This window comes from Phalaenopsis equestris, unplaced genomic scaffold (genome assembly GCF_001263595.1).
Source record: "Phalaenopsis equestris unplaced genomic scaffold, ASM126359v1 Scaffold000002, whole genome shotgun sequence".
Classification (NCBI taxonomy): domain Eukaryota; kingdom Viridiplantae; phylum Streptophyta; class Magnoliopsida; order Asparagales; family Orchidaceae; genus Phalaenopsis; species Phalaenopsis equestris.
The window spans coordinates 72,442,647-72,455,580 of record NW_018164444.1 but is presented as its reverse complement, the minus strand read 5'-3'; the positions used below and the strand labels follow the sequence as shown (position 1 = coordinate 72,455,580).

At 31.1% G+C, this 12,934-nt stretch overlaps 1 protein-coding gene across 1 annotated transcript; it reads left to right on the top strand.

Annotated features, from left to right (window-relative positions):
- The first annotated feature begins 3,327 nt into the window (after window positions 1-3,327).
- On the top strand, window positions 3,328-11,301 carry LOC110028537 (60S ribosomal protein L28-2-like). Its single transcript, XM_020730438.1, has 4 exons — window positions 3,328-3,428; window positions 6,247-6,399; window positions 6,485-6,648; window positions 10,846-11,301. Exons 2-4 carry the CDS (start codon window positions 6,252-6,254, stop codon window positions 10,981-10,983), a joined length of 450 nt encoding a protein of 149 aa, XP_020586097.1. The 5' UTR covers window positions 3,328-3,428; window positions 6,247-6,251; the 3' UTR covers window positions 10,984-11,301.
- The last annotated feature ends 1,633 nt before the right edge of the window (window positions 11,302-12,934 follow it).

Below are 12,934 nucleotides of genomic sequence, written 5' to 3'. Positions count from 1 at the left end.
CTATGGTAGCTGGCCGATCCACCCTAGTGTGCAAACCGAAAGCCTTATCAGTTTTCCAAACTCCCTTTTTAAGCTTGGTCGTAATGTTGTAGAGACCAAGCTTGGGATTGAACTCTGAGAAGGTGCTTAAAGGATGTGTTTTGATGAAGATCTCAACAACATGTTGGTGTGTCGAGATGAAGCTTAGTTGTATAATTCATCTATTAATCTTTTCAGAGATGAAGTTCCTATCAACTTCAATATGCTCGGTCCTGTCATGATCACAAGATTCTTAGCAATTCTAATAGCTGTACGACTATCACAAAATATCTATACAGACCTATTGAATGTACACCCTAATTCCTTTAACAATTTTTTAATCCAAATCCTTTCACAAATTCCTAAGGCGAGAGCCTTATAAACTGATTCAACACGCCTTATAGAAACATCTTCTTGCTTCTCCATATAATCAGATTTTTTTATACATAGGAGCAATAACATGGTGGGACCTTCTATCACTAAGTTCTTCAACCCAACTTGTATTAGTGTGGATTTTTACCTCTGTCTCCAGTTTTCTCAAAAATTAATCCATAGCCAAGAGTTTTCTTAAAAACCCTCAAAATCATGTACACCATCTCCAAATGCTCTTCATTTGGGTTATTCATGTGTTAGCTTATAATGTTGATAGGTAAATGAGTTTTTCTATCAATCTTTGATATCTTCCCTTATCCACAAAGACACTTTTTTCTCACCTGTTTGACTTCTGGTTGGGATTCATTGGAGTATTAGCGGGCTTGCATCCAATTATCCATGTCTCTTTTAGTAGATCTTGGATGTTTTTTCTCTGTGATAGAACGATGTCTTTCTTGGACCTTGTGTCCTCCATACCTAGAAAATATCTTATGGTTTCTAGGTACTTATTTCAAACTTAATGAGAAACATTTCTTTGATCTTAAGAATCTCCCTTTCATCACATCAGTAAAAATTATATCCACATATATTATCAATTTAGTAATATGATCTCTCTAGGTATGTTTTACAAGTAGAATATGATCAGGTTGACATTGAGAAGACTCATTAGATCTTATGGTTTTAATAAACTTTTCAAACCACACTCTTGGTGATTGGTTAAGAGCATAGAAAAACTTTTTGAGTTTGCGTACTAGGTGCTTGTTGGAATGATTCTCAAGTCTTGGTGGTATCTTTATATAAACTTTCATATCCTCATTTAGGAAGATATTTTTTATGTCAAGTTGATGCAGTTTCTATTTCTTGTTCATTAGTACTGAAAGGAGAACACTTTCAGTGTTAAGTTTGGCAACTGCTGCATAGTTCTCATGATAGTCAATCTCATAGGCTTGAGTGAAATCTTTTGCAAGAAGTCTGGTTTTGAATCTCTCAAGACCCCCATCAATTTTGTATTTGACGTTGAACACCTATTTGCACCCAACTAGCTTCTTATCTTGAGGGAGTTTAGTAAGAATCCATGTGTCATTATGCTTCAGTGCTCGAATCTCGTCTTCAATAATTTTTCTCTATTTTGGATTTTCAAGAGCTTCATGAATGAATTTAGGATTCTACATACTATTAAGGTTTGAAATAAAAGCTTTGTAGGATGTGGATAGCTTCTCATAAGTTATATACCCCTTTTTGTTGTAGCATTCACAAGAAAGGTGTGAGGGCTTTCACCTTTAAATGTTCTCAAATATCACCATAGATAATGACAAAAAGGTGTGAGGGTTTGTACCGGGCCTTGGGATAACTATTTGTAGTGTGTTTAACAATTTGACAAATCTCACATTGATAGAAACTGTTTTTTATTGATAAACAAATGAGGATACAATTTAGCAACATAATTGAAATTAGGATGACCTAGGAGACTGCCATAAAAGTCCTGATTTTCAACAGACATGGACTCAACAGACTCAGAAACTTAAGGTAAATATGTAGGAGAGATCATTTGTGTGTTTAGAAAGAAACTTTCCTTGAGCAGATGTAAGCATTGATGTATTTCAGCATTGTCAATCACCTTCTCTGACCCTGCCACTTGAAATTCACAAAAGTTTGTATTGAATTTGGATATACATTTCATATCATAAGCAACTTACTGATTGAAATCAATTTAAAGTCCAACTGTGAAACATAGAAAACAAAGAAAAGAGGAATATCTCAAGTGAGCTCCACACTAGCTTGCAGTCAAAAACCTTTTCAGTTTTCCATGGCAAGTAATGTGATCTTAGGGTTGAGAGTGGGATTGACAGGATTTGAGTAAAAAAGTGAGTGGAGCTTCAGTTGATTCTCTTAGTCAGCTTAGCCTTAGAGTTGAGAGTGTGACTAGTAAGATGAATCAGATTGTCATTAGTAAGATCCACATCAGAGTTGAGAATGGGATCAATAGGCTTTGAGTTAAAAAAGTAAATGAAGCTCGTGTTGATTCTCCATAAAATGGACAAAATATACTTGGCTTGTAATAGCATTTGTGAGGAGCTTATGCTTTTGATAGAAAATATACATTGGATCTCAATTTAAAAAAAAAAAAAAGCTAGTAAGCTTCCAGATTCCTCTTTATGTATCTTTTAATTCAAAGTTCATAAATTATTTGAACATTAAACTTTTACTTTTGTTGAATTTTCATTTTATTTTTATGGATAAACAATGTCTAATATGAACGAAAAATTATTGCATACGGACACCGCATGCAGAGATGCATGTGGTGTCAATCAAAAATTTTAAAAAATAAAAAAAATAAAAAAAGTTAAAGTGGGGTCCACCGAAATACATCATCACCGTGATCTACGGTGTAGATTGGACACGACATGTATCTCTTCATGCGGTGTCCGTTTGCAATAATTTTTCAATATGAACAAGTTTCCCATTAAAAAAAAAAGAGAATGAGATCACAAATTAATGAAACATTTTTGGATTAGAGGAGAATTACAATTTACAGGCAGATGCACGACCAACTGATCTGAGTACACGGATATATATATATATATATATATATATATATAATGGGCAGTGGGAAAATACTTAATTCTTATACATTTAGATATCAAACATATAATTTTTCTTATTTACATAAATATCACTAAATTTATTTGTATGATGTAAAATATATCACTATTATTTTTTTAAAGTAGAGTAAATATGCATAAATTTTTAACATTAAAAATATTAAATTTTAGATATTAAATCAATAAATACATAAAAATTATATGATTATATATATAAATTTTTCTTAATTTAATTATATTCATATTTCGTGCATCAAAACTCAGAAGGAATAAGATTCGTCCGATAAAAGGAATAAGGGGCATTTAAGTCATTGCATCTCGTTTTTAGGGTTTTAGGTTGCCATAAGAATGTGAGCTTCGTCATTCCGCCGTTCTGTGCGAGCTCGTTGAACGGGAGGAACAGAGCCGAGCGGAAACCTCTTCGTCTTTCCTTAGGTATAAGTTCTCCCAATTTTTCTTGCATTTTATTCCTTATTCTTATGTTTTTCCGTCTGCATCCTATCAAATTCTCCTGCTCTCTTTTTTACTTATCGTCGATTTACATTTTTTTTTTGTCTTCCCAGCAAGTTGACTTCCTAGAAAATTGGTTTTTTTTTTCCGCCTTAGATATCATAAGATTTAGATCTAAACTAGCTTTACCGAAGATGGTACTTGTATTGAATAGTTTGGAAGCGAATTAGTCGCTTGATCTTAGGTATTCTGATTATTTCATGTTCCAAATGTCTTTAATCCGTGATTTTAATTTTCCTAGAAATACCAAAAATCCTACTTTCTTATATTTTTTGTTGTTTTGATTTTGATTTGTTTTCTTAAACTAGTTTGCTTCGTGCTGTTATCGCATATAACTGCTTTGTAGTTATACAAATATACTAGGGTCATGGTGAAATTATATGCTTGCATATGTAGATTCTAGATTTTTGTAACCAGTTTTTGGTCTCGGTTCCCTTTCAGGAGTCTTGAGCATTGTATTTATAATGTTACTTTATCACATGCTGATGTATTCTTGTAGGGGAATAAAGGTTCCTGTATCACAAGCTGATCTGAAACATGCAAAGTTTAATATACTTTTGGGGAGTTTAAATACTTATTACACAATTATTATGTATTTATATTTCTAAACACCTGAAGTTTGATATTGACGCTTATAACACTTTGATGTCATAAACTATGCATGAAAATATGTATTTCATTTTAAAAAATGCATTGACAATGGTATTTTTGATGTGATGTTACAAATTTGAGTGGTATGCTTGTAAATATGAATGTTTTGTTAGATATTGAAATGCATGAGAATTGTGCGGCGCGTATGTAATTGCCCCAATAATTTAATACCTTAATTATTGAAGACATGAGTCTAATTTATTAAAATCAAGTGACACTGTTAATTGTGCTGTTTGGGTATGGTTTGCTGATATTTCCTAAATTATGATTTTACAACATATGAATTATTTAGACACATATTCTTGTATTACTCTTAATTATTGAAGACATGAAAAGATCTATAAACAAAGTTAGTGACAAAAAATATCAAACAAAGCTTTTAAAAGCTGTCAGATTATGATATGATATAAACAATTTACTGTTATTTAGTATTTTAAATTTCTACTAATGTGCAGTAGGTTTAAAATAGCTCCATTATATCATGAGAGTTTTTAGTTAGACTAGAAAGGGAATAAATAAAGAACTAAAGGATGATACATAATTTTTAGCACATCAATTGCTAAAAACAATATAATGGTGTGTCAAATGAATGAAGGAAAATTAAATTGAACATATGATTCTCAAGTAAAACGTATATTTATAATTTCAGGTTTGACGCAATCGACCATAACATAAAAAACTAGATAAATAAATTCTAATATATCAAAATCAAGGATTTATTAATTGGTATGTTTGAGTTTGAGTTATATGGTTTATTTTGTTTATCGTATAGTTTCCTGTCAAATGAAAAATATGAAATAAACTCATCCCCATAAAATTTTCAATGAACAATTTTGTAGTTATAGATTATATATATACCTATCTTTAATCAATCAAGTAAACTTTTTAAGTATTATTTTTTTTCTTCTTAGCACTATTGAATAGGTTCTTTATCTATAGATCATGTGTTATGTCACAAAAATTTCAATCATTGGAGTAAAAGAAAATGCTAATCTATGGCATGTGGCATGAATAAATCAAAATTATTGTAAATTTTCTGGAAAATCTTGAAATTTTCTGAAACAAAAGTGGAATGTAATCTAATATAATAACTTGTAAATTTTATTATTCATTTTTATGGGCTAAGATTTATACCTTATTGAAATAAATGCCTAAAATTTAATTTAGCTGCATTTTTTATAATTTTTAATGATGGCGAAGCTGAACAAATTATAGGAAGCTCTATTCCAAAATTATCAATATTAAAACTAATTTATTTAACCTATTTATTATTTGGTTGTTAGTAGGTCGACATGTAGTTTTAGTACCTTTTATGATGCATATGTCAAGAGATCATTTTTAAAAGATTAATTATTATCACTATATAAAAAACAACCTCTTCAAAATAATAGTGTTATCTTTTTTTATGCTAACCTATTTGTTTGAGTTCAGAAAGGGATTATACACCTACCATTCATAAGGGTCTCAGAATCAATAGTTGAGCTTCAAATATTTAAATTATTTATGCCTTGATACCTTATATTTTTACATCTTACTTGACATGAATTCGTGACCTTTCATAATATAGAACTATCAATCATAACATTTAAATTCATTTCATTTTTCAGCTGTTTAAAATGGAGGTATCTATTGAAGTCATGATTTACATTTCTTGTCTTGTTTTTTTTAGATTTCCAAAATTATTGCGAGCATTTCTTTTTAGATACTATTGGACCTTGATTTCACCAACTTCACTGAAGATGCTACAATTTTGAATAACTTGGAGGAGAAATTAGTTACTTACTTTGGTTTCTTTTGAGTGATTAAAACTCCTATTTGTGTGGATTTTCTTGTTGTGATATTGATTTATTTTCCTAACTCAATTTTCTCTCATGCTGTTATTGAAATAATTTCTTCCTAAACATCGACACACACACGCCTATATGGAACCAGGTGGGCACTTACCTACCTATCATATTTAAATTACTTCTTTTCTTCACTTTTGTTAACCATGCAGCTACAATGTCCAATGTTCCTGACGCTCTCCTATGGGCACCATACCTACCTATCATATTTAAATTACTTCTTTTCTTCTCTTTTGTTGACCATGCAGCTACAATGGCCACTGTTCCTGACCCTCTCCTATGGGAGATTGTGAAGAAAAATAATGCCTTTCTCGTGAAACAGTTTGGTAATGGTAACGCCAAGGTGCAGTTTAGTAAGGAGAAGAACAACCTTTATAATGTTCACTCATTTAAGTTCTCCGGTGAGTAAACACACTTGCACTCAGTTGAACTTTTCTTACTCCTTTTGATATTAAACTGAGTAGTTGACTTGAAAAATAATTATAGGCTTGGCAAACAAGAAGACCGTATCCATTCAGCCTGCTGGAAAGGATCTCTCTGTTGTCCTTTCTACCACGAAAAAGAACAAGCAGAATAAACCAAGTCTTGTTTCCCACAGGTCAATTCTGAAGAGAGAATTCCGAAAGGTGGCGAAAGCAGTCATTAATCAGGTAATGGCTTTTTCTTATTTGATTTTATATAATACCCTGTCGCAAAAAAACCCCAGCTTTTAACTGTTTTGCACTTTTTATATACATGACAGCTAGCAGCAGTGTTATTTGAGCTTGTTCTTTGATGCGGTTTTAATACCATTTTATGTTTGTTTTAATTTTTCTCCGACTTACAGAGTTGTAAGTTAAGCCTCATGCTCTTTTTTTACATAATTGGTATGCAGAAATCACTATTTATTTGTCAAAATAATGTTTTTTGAATGCTGACTATTATATTTTCCAACGTGGATGTATTTTTTCAGCTCCTACTATGTTTATTCTTGCATTTCGTTTTGAATATCCTGCAGATGTCTGTCGACTTGTCATGTTATGTGAAACAATTCTCTTTGTGATTTCAATTCTTGTGCATTTTTAAATTTTGTGCATTATTTTATGACGGTTTGCATTTCCTCTTAGCAGAGATAACTTTTATCCTTAGAGTTGTGAAGATACCTTTCATCTCAAAAAGAATGGTCTTTTACATTCTTAAGAATAAGATTCATAAACCTGAATCACTAAACTTATTATACCGTGCATATCTTTTATATTTTTACTTACAGGTTCATCAAACCATTATTATATGGTAAATGAACTTGCATTGGATCCTTAAATATCACCCAACTGCCTATTACTTTTGATCATCCATGATTATTTTTGTTGAATCCAGTTGTTGGTTTCCTTCTTAGAATAATATATTAATATTATTTTTTTGACTAGCATTGAAATTAAAAGATTATTTAGGATCCATGTGCTCATATCTATCTCAAGATTTATATGGAGGAAAGCAAACCTCTCACATATTTATTTAAAAGGAGGACTTGGGTGCATACCTGTCCCAAATAATCCTTAGTATGGTTTTTCCGATTTTACATTTAACCTTATTGTGTATGTATTATAAATACATCTATCGTAGTCTAAAATTAGTATTATTCTTGCATTCTCCCACTTGGACAATGCTAATTGTATTTAAGTTCAAATAAAATAATTCAAGCATTTTTTCGTGCTTGGACAATATGATTCCTCTTTTTGTGTCACAACTTGATGACGGCATATCAACCACATGCACATCTTTTTTCAAAAGATGATAGGACAGAGTGACTTGGTTCGCAGATAATTTTTTATGAGCGTACTTATAGTTCGATCATGAATAAGTAAAAATCCCCATTTTTCATGGATTCAAAATATTTTAATAGGGCTTTACCAATCTTATTTCCAGCCTTGGTATTGCTTTAGCATAAAATAATTATTTGGTAACCCACAAAATACTATTATTATAACATTCTTTAACTTGGGCAACACAGACTAAAGCTTTAAGAAATGTATGGCTAGTGAGTGTTTTTTAATTTTCTTTTTTAGCGAAAGGATTTTACTCAGCCATACTTTATCTGTTTTTTTTTTTTTAATATCTTTTGATAATTCTCTGTGAGTGACTTATGGTACTTAAATCATTTATCAGCTATAAAATTTGCTTATATTTTAAAAAAAAAGTCCCTTGTGCCGGAGAAGATGAAGCAGAGATGAGCATCTCCAATCTAAAATTCACCAGATCAAGTAAACAATCAGTATACTAAGCATGCTATGCATGCACATTATTTAAATTAGTAAGATGTAATTGTGATGAAATTATTTGTCAAAATTAATTAGTTGTTGGTTCTTTTGGGTTAGCATTCTCATTCCTTTGCTTTTCAGATCATCACTACACCTTCGTTTGACTATTATTTTTTTGCTGCATTTTAAAGATTTTGTTTGTGTGAAACTTTTTTTTTTTTGCAATAAGATTTGTTTAATTGTGGTGGCTGTAAAAAAGTCGTTGTCTAAAGTTTTCACACAAAAAAAAAAACTCCTTTTAAAACCTTTATTTTTCCCACAACAATTTCCCACAACAATTTCCCACAACAATTTTACAACTGCTTTTGTAAAACGCTACGGCCATCTCAAACTGATTCTTAGTAAGTGACACACACACACACACACCCCTTTTAAATAAGTACATGTGGAATACTAATTTAATGACCATATCAATGGAACTAAGCCCGTTAGTTGACAATCAGATCTATCCCTTGGGATAATATGATCATAAGGTTACCCACTCTTCATGTTTGAAATACTTCAAATCTATATAGTTTAGTACACCAAAATTAGGTATTTTTATTAAATAGCACAACTTAAGAATTATCAAAAATATATCTTTATTGTTCTAAATATGGATCAACAATGTTGTGTTTAGGTATAGATTTCTTCAATCGCTTAAGCACCCCATTTTGATTAACATGATCTCTGGCTTTATACATTAAGCTGCTTGTAATTCAATTTTATGGCGGTCCCCCTTTCCTTTTTTATTTCACGAGTTATTTTTAGGTAATTGCTCTTCATCAAGTTTTACTTAGTTTATAATGTAAGCAAAATGCCAGCTTTGTGAATCTTTATGCTCCGCATGCCAAGATTTCTATCAATGCATGTATTTTATGGCAATAAGTATTTATTTTGTTTTTTTTTATTTTGATGCCATGTCCAGAAAGTTGTTTTCACATTCATTTGGAGCCAATTGGTTTCATTATGAGTTAGGAAGTGATTGGTTCTCGCTGCTAGAATTTTGCTTCTAACAACAGAATTCTGACGTATTTACATATGTAACACCAAAACATTCAAATTCATGTGCATACCACTTAAATCTTTAACATACCATAAAAAGTGTCATCATCATGGTCTTTCTGACGTATTTACATATGTACCTTTTCATGCATAAGTTTATAACATCAAAGTTAATTGAGTGTTTGATGTGTAAATGCATAAGAATTGTAGTATTTATGTAAATTTCCCCTCAAGCTTTTGTTTTGTTGAAATTGATTTGAGTTGATTTTCGTTTTTTGAAACTTACCCTGAAAGTTGACAAGTTTCAACCTTGAGGTCTAGGATGTCATTTTTATTTTTTCGCTTTTTACAATAGTAAATTAACCATAAATTACTGAAATGACGGTATATTTTTTTTTTGTTTAAAAGAATAAATCTTAAAGGGATTTAAAATTGACGTAAGGATGGGTAAAGTTGAAACTCATTCCAACCAAACAAATACAAAATTATTTAGTTACTAAATCAATAGATCTCAGTTCAACTCATTTCAATATGACTCGCAGCTGAATCTACGTCAAAAACATTTCCAAATATCAGAATGAAAAGAATTCTGCTTGATAAAGCTCTGTTTCAACATGAGTTGCAGCTATATATCTTTAATGCAGCTTCAGAAGTGATAGTTGAAAGATTTTCTACATAATTCTTGCGTTCACGTTCAAAATACCCAAATTTTATGCTGTAAATTTCTAGTTTTAGAAGCAAATAACCCTCGCTCACTTCCCCCCCACAAGATTGTGTTTTAAGTTGTAGCATGTCATTTGCTTTGCTAAGTCTTGCTTTTTCTTCAGCACGATCACTATTTGTGACCCATCATTTCACAAGTAATTGCCATTTTCAATTAGTCTTACTGATCCAATACATCAAAATATTTTCAGTTTATCATTAAATCTATGTAGTATATATTTATATTGAAATAATATGATTATGATAAATAAGCATCAAGATGGAAGTTTAAAGAAATTCATGATGGCTAGATAGAATGGAAAACCATCAAGTCAGTTGTGTGATTTTGGGTTCAAATATTGGAGACTCATCAAAATCAGGAGTTGTATTTGTACATACATAGCTCACAACTTCTATGTATTTACATATCTAGCATCTGAACTTTTATTTTTACATTTATACTGCCCAAATCTTTCATTAAAAGGTGAAATACACCTTTTCATTCGTAGGAGATGCTGCCTATATATATATATATAAATACATAGGAATTGATTGGTATCCATGCAATTTTCCATAACTAAAAAGAAAAGCAACAAATGGGTGACAATGCTAAAACTAAGCCTGCGCTTCATACAACATAACACAAATGCTTTGATATTCACACTTTCAAGCATTTTATGATTACTCTGCGTTTTGTGTGATAAACTTTAGATAGTCATAATTTTTTTTTTCATTGAAACCATCTTTAATTTTCTTTCCTGATTTTTCAACTTGTGTTTATATTTTTTTCTACTGTCCAGCTAGGCTTTAAAAGCTTCAAATGAATCCTAGTAAATGCTGAAAATTTCCTGTTTGTTTTGCCAGGTATCAGACAACCATTATAGGCCTGATCTGAAGAAGCCAGCTCTTGCCAGGCTCAGTGCAGTCCGTCGAAGCCTCCAAGTCGCAAAGTCCGGCCCAAAGAAGAGAAACCGACAGGCACAGAAAGTGAAGATTAATTAGTTATCTTCATTAAGGTCTGTCACCTCCTAAGCCTTGTTTTTCATCTTTAAAAAGACCAGCTATTTTCCAATTTGAGAGAGATTTTGTGGTTATAAATCATTTTAATCCTCCTGTTTTGTGAACTTAACCAAATTTGATATTTGCTCAATGTTTTTTAATTGCTCTGGCATTTTTTAGATCTGGACAAATGCTCAATTCATGCTGTATTTCTGCGTCTTTCGAGGAAATATTATGTGTGGATAATATACGTGTAAATTGGTGATATTGTGGTGGTATTTCCGCACCTATCTTATCCCAACGTAATGTAATATTTCTGCTTCTTGCTGAACCTGATCCAACCACTACATTAAGCTGATTTTTTGTTGGTTTGCACTTCTTTTTTTAAAAAAAAGTTAAAATTCAAGTATAATTTGTTTGAAATTAGAACATTAATTTTCTAAATTAAATTTTTAGATTCATATTGAAATAAATTTTATATAAAAATGGAGTGGGTGTAATACATTATTGATGCATTTATGTAAAACTAAACTTAGTTGGGTATGCTATGTAATTTGAACATTTTTATTTATATATTTGTAAATGGGGATGTATTGTCATAAAAGCTAAATTTAATCTAGTTTGAGTGATGAAGGCTTTTCAAGTATTTATCCATTTGGTATTTATATGTCTAACATGCAAAGTTTATATGCATTGTCACTGTAAATATCAAAATGTAGGTGTTGGATATGTAAATACATAAGAATTGTGTGGGTATGCATGTAGGGCTGTCAAAACGGCTCGTTGTTCGCGAACAACTCATGTTCGGCTCGTTAAGAAGCTCGTGTTCGGCTCGTTCGCTAAGTTAATGAGCTGAATATGAACAACATGAACAAATATTTGTTCATTCGTGTTCGGCTCGTTTTGGCTCGAAATACTATTAATCAATTATATATATATATCTTTGATGAGTAGTTTTTCTTTTTTTTTTAAATTTAATTGACTACAAGGCTATAAAGATTTATAATCAATTTAAAATATTAATGGATAAAATAGAATAAAAATTATTAAATTAGATTCAAATGATGTTTTAAATCTTATTCAAAACCTTAACATCTGATGGCTACGTGATTAGAGTTGTAAAAATGACTATTTGTTCGTAAACGGCTCGTGTTCGGCTCGTTGAGCAAACGAGTCGAACACAAGCGAGCCTCGTTTACACCCCTCATGTAATATTTTTGTTTTCATGACGAGAAAGTGAGTGTTTAAATGCACCTTTTTTGAAATTGTTCATTTGTTTCTGATGAATATGCTAATTATTGGAGAGCCGGTCTGTTCTTATTCATCTCTTTTAATTAAGTGGAGAAACTCAAATTTGGTAGAAAAAGAATTACAAAAATACCCGATCAAATATAAAAAAAAATCAAATTGATATCGAAATGTGTAAGATAACTATTTTAGAAAAAATAATGGAGATTTACAAGCTTATCATCACTAAAGTACAATGTAATTATATATCTAATATCTAAATTTTGAATTTTAAATTACATCTTACCTGCCCAAAAAAAAAGGTTTTTAATTTTTCTTGCGTTAAAATGGAGGTAATTTTGAAGTGATATGGAACAAAGAAAAAAAAAAAAAACCCAATTCATATCTATTTACAAATCTAGTGCTCTAGTGAGGTGTCATTGCACCATTTATGGTACGATTCATTTCACCGTATTTGTGGTGTGTGTTGCATCACTTTTGAGACATCATTGCACGTTATTCATGATGCTTAGTTTCATCATATACATGATGAGTTGTTGCAGCTTTTTTGGGTTGCGTCTTTATATTGTCTTTGGGGTGCATTATTGCAATGCTTTGTATTATGCTTTGTTACTCTACAACGTACGTTGAGACACATCAATGCACCGTATTTGTGGTGCGCGTTGCACCACCTTTGAGACATCATGGCACATTATTCATGATGCTT